Raw genomic sequence first — 20637 nt, forward strand, 5'->3', positions numbered from 1 at the left:
CGTTATGTATATGAAAATATTTCAAAACTGATAAAAGCTACAATCATGAGTTGTTTTTGGTTGTATTCTACATAAAATTGCACACATTTTCATATATAAAACTCTATGTAATGGCTAATATAAAATGGTGCAAAAATTATGTCAAAGTGACGAAATAATTCCCAAGATGTGTTGCTGATGCTTTTTAATGCGAGAAGAAATCTGCGCTTGCGCGCCTGGGTAACGATTGTAAACAAAACAACAGCTTGATCCGTGAGCTCCCAGCATCCACCTAGGCGCGTGATTCAAAATTTTTTGCCTAGTACCTATAACTATTTTTCCGCGAATTTAAAAAAAAAACTTTTTTATATCGACGTACCATACGTTGGTTCGGCACCCGACAGATAATTTTTGTCGACATTTAATATGTCCAATCGGCGTTAAAGGGTTAAGATATCTCAGTTCTATTCTACATAACATCATTTATAACAACTATGGTAATAGTGTACTATAGTACGATGATTGAAATACAAGCCAAACGGATGTTGTCGAATTCAGTTGTACTTAGAAGAAGAATAAAAAAAAAGTTGTTTCACGTTCGGTTGTTTTGTTCATGGCTGTGCACGTTTATGCAACGACTATAACGTTAAAACCCTACTTTCATCATTCTCTATTGCTGTTTTTTAACTTATGTAACTAGAAGATGGGATAAAGTTAGGCTATTGTAATTTGGTCTCATGAAATCGGATTATTGTAAGACGAATTATCGTGACTTGAACACTACAGCTACCTGTATACTGTATAAAACCTTATTATATCTTTACATACTCTAGACACCAAAAGAATTAAAGCTAGGCTTTTTTCACTTTACAGTATTTATAATATACTCTAATGTACTGTACAGTAAATTCTATAGATCTATACTACCTAAATATAATTTTACTTATTGCGCCAATGTGGGATTAAGGCGCCGTTTGACTGGTCTAGGGCGCTGTTAACTGGTCTAGAATTTTGAAAGAAGGTGTACAGCAGCTGTAGGCTTTAAAATTGCTTAGCATCGAAAATCACTTAGCGTCGGCGGCCAGGAACGGAACCCCTGCCGCTAACTGAGGGCCGTCTGTACTGTGAGGGACCACAGCTCCAGCCAGGAGACAGCCTGGAAAGCTGCTATGGCAGTAGATTCCATGGACGATGCCTCTAGCTGTGGAACCTGAGGTTCTCAGATAGCAGGTGATGAAGAGGCACTCCTGGAGTTATCTCCGGATCAACCTGCTTGGTCAGCAACTGGTCTACCGAAGGCACGTAGAAGCGCCGCTGACAAGGCAGAGGAGGGGGAAGGAGCTTGTCCGACCTGCTGGACCTGAGTGATTCCTCCTGTCCGGAAATGAGAGCGTTCACTTGGTCCAACACATCGTCAGCCAAGGTGGACCGGGGTAGTCCCACCGTTGCTCTGAGTTCCTTCTTAGGCCCCCAGAACGACTCTAACCTTGATGGAGGGTCAGAGGGAGTAAACACCGATCCTTCCCTGAGGTCGTTGTGCTGACGAATCAGCGCAATGACCTCTGCAAAGGACCTCTGTATCTCGGGGGTGATCGCGTCAAGGGCGATGGACCGTCACATCTATCCAGGCCGATCGCCTCCCGAGACACTTCCTTCAGGAGGAAGAACCTCGCCAGACTCCTCGTGGCCAGACCGTAAGGAGCACACTCCTTGTGGTCACTCCTGTTCGCCTCGCTCCCCCAAGTGTAGCCCGAGGAGGTTGAAGGGACAGGTGAGGAAGACCTGATGCTCCTGCCCTGCCTACCAGCAGACCCGGCAGGCTGGGAGGACTGCAGGTGATCGTCAACCCGAGGTGGCGATTATGGTAGCGTCGGGTGACTGGTAGTGTCCGCTAACGTGGTGAGAGCGAGCACCGTCCTCGCGACGCGCCACGGTACCATAAGCAGCCGAGGCTGGTCCTGGTGACCGGGGGGACCTCTTCCCAGCCTTGGCATGTGAACAGTCTGGTCAGACAGTCACGTCAACCCTGGGAACCGGGGGATCGCTGCGAGAGCGATCGCCGGTCTGGCTAGAGTCACATGAGCGACTCTTGCCAACCTTCCGCTCTGTGCCTGGATCCTGATGGTGAGTATGCTCAGACGTCTGGTTCCTGGCTGCACGCTGATCGTACACTCGGGAGCAGAGGTACCAGCGGTAGCTGATACCTCTACAGTCCCCGTCTTCTTTTTCCCTGAGGAAGGAGAGACAGGCCCTGTTCCCAGAGGAATGGGAGGACCAGCGGAAGACCCTACTGGCCCGCCAGAGTGGGAGAGACCCTTAGAAGTCTCTGAGCAAGACTTCTTAGGGGAGGCGAGGCCACCTTCTTCTTCCTTGGCTGGGGGTCCTTGGAAGTCGAGGGTGAAGAGGCGGCAGAATACGACGATGAAGATGAAGACGAAGAAGACGACGACACCTTCCTCTTCTTCCTGGACTTCTTCTTCGCCAGCTTCTTCAGGACAGCAGACAAGTCCTCCAACCAGGATGGAGCTGGGGCAGTTGCGGTGGCAACACTGCCCAACTCCACCTGTCCAGAGGGATCTGCGGGAGCCGCAGCACTTCCACGGGCAGGAACTGAGGCAGCAGGTACAGTGACAGCTACAGGAGGACGGTCCAGGGGAGGGCTCTTCGGGCACACAAAATCAGGGGGCGGGGCGAGGACAGCAAACCCAGGGGGAGGAGGTACCATCTCCCTCCGGGGCACGTATGGCAGCAGAGCTTGTACCGTGGCCGAAGGGGTGACCATAGTCACGTGCTGGGTGTACACCAAGTTTGGTGGAGCGGCATAACCTGGTGTCGACACGGTTGTGGTTGTCTTCGTCTCCACCCCTGTGAGTGACCGGGGCTGCAGCCAGATGATGAATCAGCTCCTGAATACTCAGAGTGTCCAGAAGACTCAAAGATCGCCACACCTGCTGGAGATCTCCAACCGCGGAGGCAGACACACCTGAAGAAGCAACAGTCGGGTTAATGGGGGGGGGGGGGGGGTTCTGTTTGCTCAGAGGGGGAAGGATCCCACCCTGAACAGACAGAAGCCCCCGAGTACAACTCAAGGTTGGGGAGTTGCCCTCCTTCCTCTGCACTCGACAAATCAAGTGAAGAGGCGGAGGGGGACACGTCCCCAGAAGGGGAGAGAGCCATCAGCAGGAGCTGACGAGGAAGAAGGAAAGATTATGACGTGTCGGTCACTAAAGGTGTCGAGGGAGAGCTTTCCGATGACACCTTGGCGGCCCTACGCGGCTTCTTCCTCTTCTTATACAACTCCCACTGCAACTCCTACCAAGAGACAAACAATACAAGTCAGAGACCGAGAGCATTCACGCCCTCGGCGACTCGAACATAAGGGATGAGGGTCCACAGTCTCGTTGGACCTAAAAGTCCCACACTTACGGCCTCCCACTCCAGGGCACACTCTCCGGTTGGATGGGGGGCAAGGGGGCTTCTCTGATTTGTGGGACTGCATGATCAGCGATGCAACCACGAACAATAAACAAACTAATAATTACAAAGTACTTACAGTCACCTCCACAACTATTCTAATAGAAAAAGGGTTGAAGTAATCCAGCTTTGTAGAAAACCAAACTCACGACAGAGGTGGGCAGAGCAGTTAGCACACGTCTTCACCCGACGGCGGTCAAAAGCAAAGTGATAAGTTAACCTCCAGTCAGGCGGGACTCCCGACCATCGAACTACCTTGTTAGTAAATCTTACGACCTGTCCAGCTGGCGCTGAATAGTAATTCCTTATGTAAAGGATTGAGGGTTTGTATAACGTGTTGGAACAATCCTATTTTTTCTATCTGATCTATAAGTTTGAAAGCCCTTTATCTGATCATCATTACCAATATCTTGGGAATACCAGGTTTCACTTATATTCATTATATCTATTTTTTTTTTTTAAGTTTGGATTAGTCCTTCTTCATAATTATTCATTTTGTGTATGAATCTGCCATTTTCTCTGTATCTGCACCATCCCCTGGCATCAGATATACAGTGCTTGTTCCTTGCACTGTATCTTGGAGCTGATGCTTGCATTCTCAATACTGACACTCCATAGCGCGGTGATGGCTTGTTTTTTTCCTTCTCCTCATGTACTTTGTTCCTTTCTTTATTTGTTTCTTTTTTATTTTGGATTTTATTTTTTAAATGATTTTGATTAATGGCTACAGGGTGCATGAATTTACATTTTTTGTTGAACTTACATCCTTTTCCTTCTTTTAAGTTTTTGCATATTTTTGGATGTAGATTCTGCGCATTCAACCTCATAGCCTTCTAGGTGTGCACATTTGCAATAAATCTCATAATTGTGACATACCTTGGGATGTTTGTAGTAACATCTTTCACCGAATCTGCAATTCCCTCTTTTCAAAAGGGTGCAGACTATGTCTTCTTTTCCCTTTTTTTCTTACTCTTTCCCATCAGTATGAAGATCTGGGTAAAGCCTCTTCGGGATTTTATTTTGTGTTGTCATGTCGTAATTTATTTCATCATATGTATGCTGCTGTATTGCCTCATATGTTGTATCTATGAGTATCTCTGCATCCATACTCTTGTCCTGCTCTTTGTTCTCATTATTTTTTTCTATCATTTCATTTTTATTTTCTTTTTTCCATTTTCCTCTTCTTCCTCATCTTCATCCTCTACTATTTGCACATTAAGTCTCGATTTAATAACATTATCTATCCATGACAGACATGTTGAGCAAAATACCCTTGTATCCTTACTTGTATTTTGCTAGACTTCTGCGCATTGAGGATGTGTGGGTATGTTGCATGCATAGCATTTTCTGATCAGATTTTGTGGATACACTATGCTATACCACACCTTACACAGTTTGCATGCTTCAGGCATTCTTTTTCCTATTGCATCAATTAGTATATTCCCAATGTTCATCTATTCTTTTTTTGTTGGAATGTGTTGATTGATGTAAATTTTCTTATAAGTCTCTTGACCACTTGAATTTTATTTGGTACTCCTTCAATTATTTTTATAATATTTTCTGCTGACTCGTTCCAGTTTGAAGGATCATATCCTTCCAATATGTTTATGAATACTTTTGCATCTTTTTGGTTTGGGCTGTTATTGATCTCATAGATGAGAAATGCCAGCTCCCTTCCTGGTAATTCATCATATTTGCATATCTAAAAGGCAAGCAAGATTTTGCCATTGCTTCCCACAGTTGTAGCTTGCTGCCATCCTGATCGAATTTACAATAATTCACTTGATAAACTAACTTAGTAGACGCTTAATCCTACTATTCTCACACTAATCTTATCACCGACAAATCACAAACACTTCTAGGTATAATTAGTTTTCTAGTTGTATGTTAAACGCACGATATCGGTTGATTAATCGGACTGTACACAGGTACGTCTCACCAACCAAAATGGCTTGGTGATAGAGAGCAAGTTCATTTCTCTAATCTCTCAAGGAATGTTAATCCATTTGTTCCCTTGCTTGGTCACAACCTTTTAGACCATGCGAGTGACAACACAATGAAAATTTTAATTAATTTGTATTTTTCATAGCTAACAAACTTGAGGTCTTAACAGTAGGATAAATCTTCTGGCACCAGCTGGAAAAAGTTAAAAACAATAAAAAAAATTGTACATGCAGGGAATCTGTGACATCTGACATCTGATATGTAGTTGAGGTAGAAGCGAGTCAGAGACCACACTTGAACTTAGTGATGCATCAGTCTTTTTTCCAACACAGGATGAAAAATAAGAAGGGTAGCTAGAGGTGGGCAGTCAATGTTAGGACATCAGGTTTGTTTGCTATGAAAAATACAAATTAATTAAAAATTTGTCATTTGTTCATAAGCAGAACAAACATTTGGCCATAACAGTAGGATAGACTCACACTATAAAGAATGTAAAGAAAATAAAAACAATGAAAATTACATGTATGTAGCACAGTACTGTACATACTTGAAGGGTGATGATGTATCTGATACTCAATAAGAGAACAATCTATAAGCAGTGGCAATGTTTCCTTATCTTATATGAGAGTTAATTCAGAGCCATGGGACTAATATTCTAGATGCAAATTCAATGCAAATACTGAAAAACCATGCAAGCAAATGTTTGAACTAGCTATTAAAAACTAATACTGAGACACAGCCCATGTATCTAGAACATCATGTACTATGACTGTATTTTTCATATTTTCAAGCTTTCTATTATAACTGTTTTTCATGAATACTACACTACAATCAACCAAAATACAAAACTATGACTTACTTTTTCCCATAATTTCTTCTGATTTGGTCTTTATTAATTCGTTCATAGCTTTCCATCTTTTTTTCAGTTTCCAAACGGTTAACATCATTTGTCAAATTATAAACAATCTGTTCTATTTCTTCTAAGTAGTCATCATATTCTGCAGCGGTTTCGAAGTCCTCCTCAAACTTATTATAGATTTTCATTACCTACAAGAGAAAAACTTACTTTAAGGAATATAACTACACTTTAAACTGTCAAGACTTTGGTACTGTACTGTATAAGTTGCAATACAGACGTCCCGTGGTTAACAGCGCAATCGCTTAGCGGTGTATTGGTTTTACGGCTGTCGTCAAAAATATTCATTAAAAAAATTAAGGAATTTTAAGGTATTTTTACGGCACAATTTTCGGTTAACAGCGCCTCTAGAGATGTTATGTCTAACGAGTACATACATTTGTAGAAATAGTACTGTTCAGGCCATAAAGGTTATGTAAATGATATTAAAAATTTTATTGAGAGTTATTACATAGATACGTATTAGGGTAATATATGTCTCTGACACTGTTCTATGCCAAAAATATCAAGTTAAATAAGTGCAAATTTAGCTATGGATGTGTCGATTTATAAATGTTCATGCTTTTATGTTTAAAATGTGTATGAAAATGTATTAAGTATAGGGTATTATTTATTTCGGCACAGAAATATGATACAAAGGCAGCTTTCGAAGCTGCCCTTCATGTTATCAGATAGGATGTTTTTTCATGTTTGTTCTAGTTAAAAAAAAAAAAAAAAAGTGCAAATTTAGCAATCGATGTGTCGATTTTATAAATGTTCATGCTTTTATGTTTAAGATGTATAAAAATGTATTACGTACAGGGTATTTATATTTCTGCGCAGACATATGATACAAAGGCAGCTTTTGAAACTGCCCTCCACGTTATCAAATAGAATATTTTTCACGTTCGTTCTTGTAAGCCGCCGCCTGCCGCTCTTCTGAAAATATACCGTATATACTCGCATATTATGCGACTTTTGAAACCTAATTTTGAAGCTAATTTTAAAGGGGTCGCATCATACACGCGGTATAAAATTAGCGTACCGTCTATGCTTTCCCAAATCGGCAGATCGCGATAGTTACTACCGGAGGAAAACAGTAGATCTTTTAAAAAGATATGCTTTACTTGTACTTCACTATATCCAATAATATTGTATGCATTCTCATATTACTATTGTATTTTAAAATACAAAAGAGCGATCATGCGCCATTTGCATTATTTTGGTTTATACGACATGTTTAACTGTTCTAGACTAACTATCTATAATTTTCAAATCAGTTAAGGCACAACACCGAAGGATTTTTTACTTTTTGTTTTACTCAGTAAAAGAAACATTTGTTACTTGAACTATTATTTTCATTTTAGGATACGCAGGTAAGTGAAAATTTATTAAAGTAAAAAAAAAAATGCATAAAATTAATAAACTAAAATCCTCCAAAGTCGCTCTCTGTGTCCGTATCATCAAATACTGCTCTGAATTATTTGCCATCAAGGCAGTCATCATATTCGTCATCTTCTAGATCTTTGATCATTTCATCTTCATCTCCTGCACCTTCGTATAGGACATCGTCAATTCATATGGAAGGTATAGTCTTGTCACTGTGGCGAGCTCTCTGGCGTGACTTTTAAAGATCTGCCCTTATGCTAATTTTACAAAAACAACAACTGCCCATGTGTGACAGACCTTTGAATGTCCTTGAGACAAACCCCGAGGCTATAATTATAAGATTATAAGGGATTTTCATTTCCAGGTACTTTAATCTCCTTCCTATTCGGCCCTGCTCTCTCTCTCGTCTCTCTCTCTCTCTGCTCTTCTCACCGCTCCGAGCGAGAACTTTTTTATGGACAACATAGGCCCGCATTTCGCATTTTCCATACTTATTTATTTTGTGTACGATTGCCCTTTCTCGGCTGTGAAGTTGATGTCTATCCATGGCTGTGAGATAACCAGGAATAACTTGTAAGTTGGTGTCAAAGTCGCTCCACACTTCAGTCAGGCCAAAACTTTGCCATATCGCATTCAAGCAATATTCAGTCATTGTTTCCTATCTATTATTTTCTCAGAGAGAGAGAGAGAGAGAGAGAGAGAGAGAGAGAGAGAGAGAGAGAGAGAGAGAGAGAGAGAGAGAGAGAGAGAGAGAGAGAGAGAGAGAGAGAGAGAGAGAGAGAGAGAGTCTGTTGTCTGTATACGATTGTTTATTTTCTCACTCGTCAAACTTACTGTTATGCTTTATTTCATATTTCCTTGCTCACCAATTTATTCTATACCTACGATATTAAGAAATCAAGATATGTGTAGAAGCGAGAACTGCCTCCAGACTGTACAGTCAGTATGGATTTAAACGCAAGTGGAACTGGTTGAAATATTCGCAACAGCACCAAACTGTGACTGCCCTGTTGATAGAAAATCTGACTCCGTTTCTTGTTATTGCATAAAAAAACTTTATCAATCGTGAACCTACGTAATTTATTTAGAATTCTGCGCAACGGAAAAGATAATATTTGATATCTGTAATGGGAGAAATGGTTTTATCTCTGTTGTTGTTATAAATTTGGCAGATATGCGATCAAACACGTGGGTGGACCAAAACAGCCTAGCCAGAGAGCTCAGCTCATTTTGTAAATACTATTGTTTAGTGCTAGGCTTACCCGATTCATTTGGGTGTGTGCTGCAGCTGCTGCTACTGCTACTCAAATAATCGCATTATTTTTACTAACCCCAAGAGTTGACCATGGAAAATCCCAAGATTTACCAAAGAGAGAGAGAGAGAGAGAATACACTAATAAAAACAAAAACTACGTACTGTATGCAAAGCACACGCATCATCGTTAGCTTCCCGTGTGTTACGTGTAAACGTTCATTCTAAGAAATTCACAGAGTAGTATAACTAACACCTGATTGGCTGGTTGGTAGCCATGGAGATCTGTTATCCAATGACTACCCTCTGCTTCTGTTCTATTTATAGACATATGCCGTGGATGACACTAAGTTTGAACGTTACCATGTTCGTGATTTTCTGACTGCTGACGGCAAAAATTACTCGATAATTTTCTTTATATAATTATTTCTTCGTGAAAACAATAATATAATATGATCATTTTAACTTTAATGTATACAGGTATGAAAAATACCAGTGTGTCGTAGCGATGCGTCATCAATATAGTGGTATGAAAATACCACATGGTGTTGTAGCGATACGTAATCACAAAGTACAAATCCTTTTCCCGGACCATCCTCAAAATTTTACGACTCTTCAACTGCAAGATCGATATGGTGAAATATATTATATAGTCATACTTATTGTTGAAATTCACAAGTTGAACTGCAAAACATTATTAGATTTTGATTGTTATGTACATATATTTTTTACGTTTTACGGAATGTTTGTTTTGAAAATAATAGCTATTAGTGAACATATGATATTAATTGTCCCACTATTTTATTATAGGTGATCTTAATTATCTCACATTCATGTAACAGTATTATATTAATATTTATTTAAATAAACTCTAATTAATAAATAACAATAATGAAAAACATAAAGGAAAAAAATGTTTTTGCTGCAGTAGTGATGTTTGTTTGATTATGCATCTGACCTCACATTTCCGAGATTGAAAAATTCCAAAAACCGAAACATCGGAATGTGTGTACTGCACATTTTTTTTAAACACGCACACAATGTCTACACATTTACTGATACCCGTTGGTGAAAGATTCAAATTACAGTATTTATTTCTGAGAGAGAGAGAGAGAGAGAGAGAGAGAGAGAGAGAGAGAGAGAGAGAGAGAGAGAGAGAGAGAGAGAGAGAGAGAGAGAGAGAGAGAGATGATTTAGGACTCCAAGGCGTGTTATTTTTACAATTATTTTATTATCTTGGTATTCTTTTTTAATCTTGAGATCTTCTATTAAATTCTCGAGATTAGTAAGAAAATTACCGTAACTTCACTAGCAGCAGCACACATCTGAACGACTCGGCCATTAGCACGCTAAACCACCAACCTTATGAACTGACCTCGGAAAAGGAACTCGCATGATACATGAGATACATGACAAAACCACTGTTTATTGGTGAAAATTTTGGGGTCGCATGATATGCGAGATCGGACGTTACTCGAGTATATACGGTAGCTAAAAAAGTGCAAATTTAGCGATTGATGTGTCAATCTTATAAATGTTCATGTTTTTATGTTTAAAATGTGTATTTAAATATATTACGTATAGGGTATTTTTATTTTTGTACATAAATATAATACAAATTAAGGCAGCTTTTGTAATTGCCCTCCACATTATCATAGGATGTTTTTTCATGTACGTTCTTGTCTGCCGCTGTTCCAAAAAATGCATTTACAAAGACTTCACGTGGCTATATTTTATTAATATGGGAGCTAATTATAACTGATTTTGTTAATGAAACTTCAGCTTTTTGTTACAAGTTTTCATGCATTTATGTTTAAAATGTGTATGAAAAATGTATTACAGGGCATTTTTTTTATTTTTGTACATAAATATGATACAGTGGCAGTATGCATGTCCATTTGAAGTCTTTGTAACGGCCCTTCACAAGATGAAGATAATAGGTTGTTCAGTCGCGCCCGAATAATAAAATTTTAATTTATATCATTGAATCACATTTTTATAACAAATAATATTTACAATTGTTGCATAAATTTATTCTAAAAGACAAAAATCACGTACACATTCGATTTTGTAATGCTGCAATTTGTTTGTTTTCCATGGGATAGAAGTACGAATTATAACTGTGCAACTATGTTGATTTTTTGCTCAAGCAAAAAATTGAGGTACGACCGTACGAGCTTGAGATGCCGCTGCGAGGTAGATGGCACAGTAACGAAAATTAAGATAAGCACAGAAGAATAAGTAAATAGGCATCTTTTCCATAAATCCTTTAAAAAGTTATGCATTACTTCACTGTATCCAATAATACTGTATGTATTCTCATATTATTGTATTATAAAATGTTTCCGTTTGGAAATCAGCTGATGGCAAATACGAGTTTGTTCCGCTATATTTAACGCAATTATGAGCAAATTTTCTTCTTTCTAGTTAGCATAAACGAATATCTAGATACTTGACTATGTGAGACAAGGTTATTTTTCCTTAAACGACATGCTTTTAGGTGGAAATATGACTTGAATATGTCTCGTTGTGATTGTGAACTAATTTTTTTTTTAACAGATTACGTTGGTGGCATGTTTCTTGAGTAAAAAAATTATGTGATTCCGTTCGCAATTTTCCTTTATATCATTGTAATACGAACTTTACGTTATTTATCTTATGTCAGCGTGAAACCAACAGCAAAATGTGCTCTTTCAAGCACAGTAGTTTTGATTAAAATGATTTTATCTCAATTTTATCTATGATTGTGTTCGATGGCATACGTTTACTGGAGTTTTATCCTTGTTGCCAATGCACGATAATGGTTATTACCAGCTTTAAGAGTGTTCTCAGCTTCAGTTATAACTAGGTTTAAATTTAACAGTATATTTCCTGATTGATCTTTGATCTATATTGATCTTTGATCTATAGCGAATAAAGTTATTACATTAAGATATATCAGTCCTATTCTACAGAACGTCATTTATAACTACGGTAATAGTGTACTATAGTATGATGACTGATATACAAGCCAAACGGATGTTGTTATCCAATTCGGTTGTACTACTTAGATAACAAAAAATTGTTTCTTGTTCGGTTGTTCATGGCTGTACACATTTACGCAACGAGTATAAAGTTAAAACCATACTTTCATCATTCTCTTTTGCCGTTTTTTGAATTTATGTAACTGGAAGAACGGGTAAAGTTAGGCTATTGTAATTTGGTCTCTCATAAAACCAAATAATCGTAAGACGAATTATCATAACTTGAACACTACAGCTACCTGTACACTGTATAAAACCTTTACATAATCTACACACCAAAAGGATTAAAGCTAGGTTTTTTTTCACTTTATAGTATTTATAATACTATAATGTACTGAACAGTACAGGTGGCCCTCAGTTAGCAGCAGGGGTTCCGTTCCTGGCCGCCAACGCTAAGTGATTTTCGATGCTAAGCGATTTTAAAGCCTACAGCTGCTGCTCACCTTTTGAAATTCTAGACCAGTTAACAGCGCCCTAGACCAGTCAAACGGCGCCTTAATCCCGCATTGGCACAATAAGTAAATTTATATTTATGCAGTATAGATCTATAGAATTTACTGTACAGTACATTAGAGTATATTATAAATACTGTAAAGTGAAAAAAGCCTAGCTTTAATTCTTTTGGTGTCTAGAGTATGTCTTCTTCTTCTTCTTCCCAGCTTGTTCCCATTTTTATATGGGGTCGCCGTTTCGGATGAGCCGTTTCCATCTATTTCTATCTTGTGCTTCTCCCTCATCAATTCCCTTCTCATGTAAGTCTCCTCTCACACAGTCCTTCCATCTCTTTCTTGGTCTCCCTCTTTTTCTTCTTCCTTCCACCTCCACCCCCATAGTATGTCTCCCAGCGTGGTCCTCATCTCTCCTCAACAGGTGTCCATACCATCTCACCCTCCCTCCTGCACTTTCTTTGATACTTCCACCACCTTAGTTGACCCCCTTATGTAGTCATTTCTGATCCTATCCACTCTTGTTACCCCAGACATCCACCTAAGCATTCTCATTTCTGCCACATCCATCTTCTTCTGCTCTGCTTTTCTCATGCTTGCTGTTTCCGTACCATACAGCATTGCTGTTCTTACCACCGTCTTGTGAAATTTTCCTTTTAACCTAAGCGGCACTCTTTTGTCACAAAGAACTCCCGAGGCCGCTCTCCAGTTGTTCCAGCCTGCCTGTACCCGATGTTTTACTTCTTCTTCCATACTTCCTCCAGCGTTAACAAAAGATCCCAAATACTTAAACTTATCAATCTCTCCTTATTTGCTCTCCACCAAGCTGAATACTTTCTCTATCATCCCCCTCAGTGGTGGTACACATATATTCTGTCTTGGATCTACTTATTCTCATTCCTCTGTCCTCCAGTACTTGTCTCCATCTTTCCAATTTCACTTCCAGATCTTCCCTGCTCTCTGCACACAGAACAATATCATCCGCATACAATATGTTCCATGGTACTGTCTCCCTTACTTCCTCTATTATAACATCCATCACTATGTTAAAGATAAATGGGCTCAGAGCCGACCCCTGGTGTAATCCTACTCTCACCTCAAAACCTTCTGTCTCCCCAACACTGCTCCTCACTCTGGTAAATACATTCCGGTACATCTCTTGTATCAATCGCACATACTTCTCTGGCACCATCTTCTCCCTCAGGCTCCTCCATACCTCTTGTCTCGGGACTCGGTCATAAGCCTTTTCAAGGTCAATGAATACCATATGTAGGTCCCTTTGTCTTTCCCCGAATTTCTCCATTATTTGCCTCAGACAAAATATACCATCTGTTGTTCCCCTTCCCTTCATAAATCCCATCTGCTCTTTACCTATTTGTACTTCTTCTCTCAGTCTAGCATCTATCATCCTTTCCAGTATCTTCAAAGTGTGGGACATCAATTTAATGCCCCTATAATTACCACACTCTTGGACATCGCCTTTCCCTTTAAAAATTGGGATCAATATACTCCACGCCACTCATTTGGTATCTTTTCCTGTTCAAGGATCTTTATCATAAGATCGTACAGTATATCCACTCCTTCATCTCCTAATGCTTTCCATGCCTCCACCGGGATCATGTCTGGTCCGGTTGCCTTCCCATTCTTCATCTTCTTCAGTGCATTTAGTACCTCTTGCCTAGAAAACCTCATTACCATGCCAATGTTCACTTGCCCATCCTCTCTTATTAGTCTATTATTTTCTTCATTTAACAACTGTTCGAAATATTCTTTCCATCTCTTCACAATGTCTTCCTCCTTTCTAAGCACTACACCCTCTTGATCCTTTATTTGTTTGATATGTGTTATATCTTTGGTGCTCTTATTTCTAGCCTTTGATAGCTTGATCATCTTCTTTAATCCTTCCTTTGTCCCCAGCTCATTATACACATCATCATACGACTTTGCTTTAGCTGGGCTACCACCTTTTTCACCACCTTGTTTTTCTCTCTGTACCTATTTCTGTCTTCCGCTGACTGTGACTCTTCCCATCTTTTCTTTGCCTCCTTCTTATCTTTTACTACTTTCTCAATGTCTTCATCCCACCACCAACTCTCCTTTTCTTCCCATATGATACCAGATGTCTCTCCTAGCAGCTCCTTTCCATGCCTTCTTATTACTGCTGCATTTCGTGCCCACCATTCTTGAACATCTTCAATCCCTATATCAATATCCTCCAAAACCCTCCTCTTAAACTCTCTCTTCTTATCCCCTTCCTTCTGTAATTCGTACCATTTAATTTTCCTTATCCCTTTAGCTTTGGTTTTTCTTTCCCTTTTCAACTTCAAGTCCATACATAGCAGCCTGTGTTGGGGGGCTACATGGTCGCCTGGAATAACTTTGCAGTTCTTGACCTCCACCAGATTTATCCTTTTATACAAGAAATAGTCTATCTGGGAGAATCTTCCCCCACTCCTATATGTTATTAGGTGTTCCCTTTTCTTCTCAAAGAATGTGTTTACTATTGCCATGTCGAATGACACAGCAAAGTCCACTACACTCTCTCCTTCTGGGTTTCTCTCCCCAATTCCATGGCCCCCATGCACCCGCCCAATCGCCTCATTTTCACTTCCGACATGGCCATTCAAATCTGCCCCAACTATCACCCTCTCATGCTCTTCCAGTTCTTGCATTATTCCATCCATGTCTCTCCAGAAATTTCCCTTCTCTTCTTCTGTGTCTAGAGTATGTAAAGATATAATAAGGTTTTATACAGTGTACAGGTAGCTGTAGTGTTCAAGTCACGATAATTCGTCTTACAAAAATCTGATTTCACGAGACCAAATTACAATAGCCTAACTTTATCCCATCTTCTAGTTACATAAGTTCAAAAACAGCAAAAGAGAATGATGAAAGTATGGTTTTAACGTTATACTCGTTGCATAAACATGTACAGCCATGAACAAGCAAACGTGAAACAACTTTTTTTTTTTCTTCTAAGTACAACTGAATTGGATAACATCCGTTTGGCTTGTATTTCAATCATCATACTATAGTACACTATTACCGTAGTTGTTATAAATGATGTCATGTAGAATAGAACTGAGATATCTTAATGTAATAACTTTATTCACTATAGATCAAAGATCGATATAGATCAAAGATCAATCGGGAAATATACTGTTAAATTTAAACCTAGTTATAACTGAGGCTGAGAAAACTGTTCAAGCTGCTAATGGCTATTATCGTGCATCTGCAACAAGGATAAAACTCCATTAAACGTATGCCATCAAACACAACCGTAGATGAAACTGAGATAAAATAATTTTACTCAAAACTACTGGGCTTGAAAGAACACATTTTACTAATGGTTTCACGCCGATATAAGATAAATAACGTAAAGTTCGTATTACGATGATATAAAGGAAGATTGCGAACAGAATCACATAATTTTTTTACGCAATAAACATGCCGCCAACGTAATCTGTTAATGAAAAAAGAGTTCACAATCACAGCAAGACATATTCAATTCATATTTCCACCTAAAAGTCAAGTATCTAGGTATTCGTTTATGCCAACTAGAAGCAAGAATTGCGTTAAATATAGCAAAACAAACTCGTGTTCGCCATCAGCTGATTTGAAACCAAAGCATTGGCCGCTCCACGGAATATTAGCTTAGATTTGCCGTAGTATTTTATAATACAATAATACAGTGGTACCTTGAGATACGAAAGGCTCAACTTACGAACAACTCGAGATACGAAAACTAACACATTGCCCAGGCGGAAGATGACGGAGGAGAAGGGACATCAACGCCAACCCCAGAGTTCAAGGCTTCGCATGGCTGGTTCGAGAAATTCCGTAAACGGACTGGTATCCATTCGGTGGTGCGGCATGGGGAGGCTGCCAGCTCGGACACGAAAGCGTCCGAAGCCTTTAAAAAGACGTTCGACGAGATGATGACCAAGGAAGGCTACAGTTCTCAGCAAGTCTTCAACTGTGATGAGACTGGCCTTTTTTGGAAAAAAATGCCTTGTCGGACGTACATCACGGAGGAAGAGAAGAAGCTACCCGGGCATAAGCCTATGAAAGACAGGCTTACGCTCGCACTTTGTTCAAACGCCAGTGGGGATTGCAAGGTGAAGCCCCTACTGGTGTATCATTCCGAGACTCCTCGAGCCTTCAAGGCCCACTAAGTGCTGAAGGAGAAGCTTCGAGTGATGTGGAGGGCTAATGTGAAAGCCTGGGTAATGAGGCTTTTGTTCACGGAGTGGGTAAATCTGTGTTTCGGCCCGACAGTGAAGAAATTCTTGGAAGAGAAGTGCCTCCCTCTGAAATGTCTGCTGGTGTTGGACAATGCCCCTCCCCACCCTCCTGGCCTCGAGGAAGATATCCTAGCGGAGTATTCCTTCATCAAGATTCTTTATCTTCCCCTAACACCACCCCTCTCCTCCAGCCCATGGACCAGCAAGTGATATCGAACTTTAAGAAGCTGTATACGAAACATCTTTTCAAGAGACGTTTCGACATCACTGATACCACAAACCTCACCTTGCGTGAGTTTTGGAAGGAGCATTTTGACATCGTCATATGCATCCGACTCATCGACCAAGCTTGGCAGGAGGTTTCGAGGCGAACCTTGAATTCCTCGTGGAGGAAACTCTGGCCTGATGCCGTATCCGCCCGAGACTTCGAGGGATTCGACGTGGGCGAAGCTGGTGCTGCAGATTCAGAAACAGTTGACGATCCTGGAACTGTTTTGGAACCAGATCTTGACGAGATCGTTGCACTTGGCAAGTCCATGGGGCTGGTCGTCGACGAGGACGACATCAATGACCTTCTCGAGGAGCACCAAGAGGATCTTACGACGGATGACCTGAAGGAGTTGGAGGCCATGCAACATAATGTCACTAAAGAGGAGTTCTCTAGCAGCGGGGAGGAAGAGGAGGAGGACCCTATGACAACAGCAGAAATTAAGGATGTTCTAGCCGCTTTTCATAAAGTGCAATAGTTTGTAGAAAAAAAACACCCCCCGAAAAGGCTCACACAGGGCGTATGCTTACGCAGTTCGATGACGTTTGCCTGAGTCGTTTCAGGAACATTGTGAAAAGTAGGCAGAAGCAATCTTCCTTGGATAGTTATTTTTTAAAGAGGCCTTTAGTATTAGCAGGAGCAAGTAAAAAGGAAGAACCAAGTGATACTAAAAAACAGAAAGTTGAAAGTGGTGATGAAGTTGAAATTTTGTATAAAAAAACTAAAAAAAAAAACTACATAAAGTAAAAAAAAAAAATAAATAAAAAATTTTTTTTTTTATTTTAGTTTTTTGTAAAGTTAAGTGTTACAGTTTTGTTAATGTGTTTCGTAAATTTTAGTTTAGTTTTCCTTACATTTTGTTATGTGTTTCGTAAAGTTAAGTGTATGTACGTACGTACGTATCTGCCGTTTGTCCTCCTCCTCTGTCGCCACTTTCGGAGATAACCTCACTCAAATTGTAAGCTTCCACATTTTACTACATACGTACAGTATTTCTTGTATACCATGCACACTAATACACTTTATTTACAGGTAATTAGCGGTACGTTATTAATTTAGGTATTGAATGGTCCAAATTGTTGTAGTATTTCATTGTTTATAGGTCAATTTAGCTTTATTATGAAATTTACTGGAGTGTTTTTGGAGGGCTTGGAACAGATTAGCCATTTTACATGTAAAATGTGGCCAAAGATACGAAAACCTCATGATACGAAAGGCGCCTCGGATTAATTTCTTATCTCGAGGTACCACTGTATGAGAATATATACAATATTATTGGATGCAGTGAAGTGATGTATAACTTTTTAAAGGATTTCTGGAAAAGATACATAAATAATAAAATAACACCATGTATTTTTTGGAACAGTGGCAGAAAAGAACGAACATGAAAAAACATCCTCTGACAACATGGAGGGTAGTTATGAAAGCTGCCTTAATTTGTATCATATTTATGTACAAAAATAAAAATACCTTATACGTAATATATTTTCATACACATTTTAAACATAAGAGCATGAACATTTATAAAATCGACATATTGATAGCTAAATTTGCACTCTTTTCAACTCGATATTTTCGGAAGAGCGGCAGGCAGCTGCTTATAAGAATGAACATGAAAAAACATCGTATTTGATAACGTGAAGAGCAGTTTCACAAGCCGCCTTAGTGTCATATTTCTGCGCAGAAATAAAAATACCTATACGTAATACATTTGCGTACACATTTTAAACAAAACCATGAACATTTATAAATCGACACATCCATAGCTAAATTTGCACTCATTTAACTCAATATTTTCGGCATAGAACAGCGTCAGAGGCATATATTTTACCCTAATTCCTATGTAATAACTCTCCATACAATTTTTTAATATCACTTGCATAACCTTTAAGGGCTGAACGGTATTTCTACAAATGTATGTACTCGTTAGACATAACGGGGCTAGCGGTGCTGTTGACTGAAAATTGTGCCGTAAAAATACCTTAACCCTTAAACGCCGAAGCGGTATTTTAAAAATCGTCCCCCGTATGCCGGCGGTGTTCGCGAGTGAGCACCGAAGCCGAAAAAATGTATTTTTTAAAAAATCACGGCACTCTTAGTTTTCAAGATTAAGAGTTCATTTTTGGCTCCTTTTTTTGTCATTGCCTGAAGTTTAGTATGCAACCATCAGAAATGAAAAAAAAATCATTATCATATATAAATATTGGGATATATGACAGCGCAAAAAAAAATTTCATATATAATTGTATAGAAATAGCGGTGAGCAAAACGGTTAAAGTTAACGAGTTAATTTTTTTTGTATTGTACACTAAAATGCGATCATTTTGGTATATAACACATTGTAAATATTATCACAAAATTATGCATGAATTCATAGCGCTGACGTAAAAAAAAGCTGTTTTTAAAAATTCACCATAAATCAAAATATTGTGCAAGAGACTTCGTGTTTATTGCAAAATGAAGGTAATTGATTGAATATTACTAGACTGTAAGTGTTGTAGCTTACAAATGCAGTTTTTGACCATTTCGGTCAAGTTAAAGTTGACCGAAGGACAAATTTTTTCTATTTATCGTTATTTATATGAAAATATTTTGAAACTGATATAAGCTACAACCATAGGTTGTTTTTAGTTGTATTCTACATGAAATTGCTCACATTTTCATATACAAAACTTTATGTAATAGCTAATTTAAAATGGTGCCAACATTACGACAATTGGACAAAAAAATGTATGATTTTTTCGGAAGAGTTACCGCGCGGACCTAAGGAAAAAGTTTATTTCATAAATTCACCATAAATCAAAATATTGTGCTAGAGACTTCCACTTTGTTGCAAAATAAAGGTAAATGATTGAATATTACTAGAATGTAATAGTTTTAGCTTACAATTGCGTTTTTTGACCATTTCGGTCAAGTCAAAGTTGACCAAAGGTTGAAATTTTGGCACATCGTTATGTATATGAAAATATTTCAAAACTGATAAAAGCTAAAACCATGGGTTGTTTTTGTCATATTCTACATAAAATTGCACACATTTTCATATATAAAACTTTATGTAACGGCTAATTTAAAATGGTGCAAACATTACGACAATCGGATAAAAAAATTTATTATTTTTTTCGGAAGAGTTACCGCTTGGACGTAAGGAAAATGTTTTTATTTTTTCATAAATTCACCATAAATCAAAATATTGTGCTAGAGACTTCCAATTTGTTGCAAAATAAAGGTAAATGATTGAATATTACTAGAATGTAAGATTTTTAGCTTACTATTGCGTTTTTTTACCATTTCGGTTGAGTCAAAGTTGACCAAAGGTTGATATTTTAGCACATCATGATTTATATGAAAATATTTCAAAACTGATAAAAGCTACAACCATGGGTTGTTTTTAGTTGTATTCTACATGAAATTGCACACATTTCCATATATAAAACTTTATGTAATGGCTAATTTAAAATGGTGTAAACGTTACGACAATTGGACAAAAAAATTTATGATTTTTTCGGAAGTTACCGTGCGGACGTAAGGAAGTTTTTTTCATAAATTCACCATAAATTGAAATATTGTGCTAGAGACTTCCAATTTGTTGCAAAATGAAGGTAAATGATTGAATATTACTAGAATATATGAGTTTTAGCTTACAATTGCGTTTTTCGACCATTTCGGTAGAGTCAAAGTTGACCGAAGGTTGAAATTTTGGCACTTATTGTTATCTCTATGAAA

The 20637-nt window shown here is 38.7% G+C and overlaps 1 protein-coding gene across 1 annotated transcript in view; it reads right to left on the bottom strand.

Annotated features, from left to right (window-relative positions):
- Nucleotides 1-20637, bottom strand: part of LOC135217114 (CDK-activating kinase assembly factor MAT1-like) — a 116199-nt gene that overhangs the window by 40746 nt on the left and 54816 nt on the right. The window contains exon 3 of the mRNA XM_064252816.1: nucleotides 6257-6444. Within this exon, the coding sequence (XP_064108886.1) occupies nucleotides 6257-6444 (188 nt within the window). The remainder of the gene's footprint in view (nucleotides 1-6256; nucleotides 6445-20637) is intronic.

Source organism: Macrobrachium nipponense, chromosome 7, assembly GCF_015104395.2.
Source record: "Macrobrachium nipponense isolate FS-2020 chromosome 7, ASM1510439v2, whole genome shotgun sequence".
NCBI lineage: Eukaryota > Metazoa > Arthropoda > Malacostraca > Decapoda > Palaemonidae > Macrobrachium > Macrobrachium nipponense.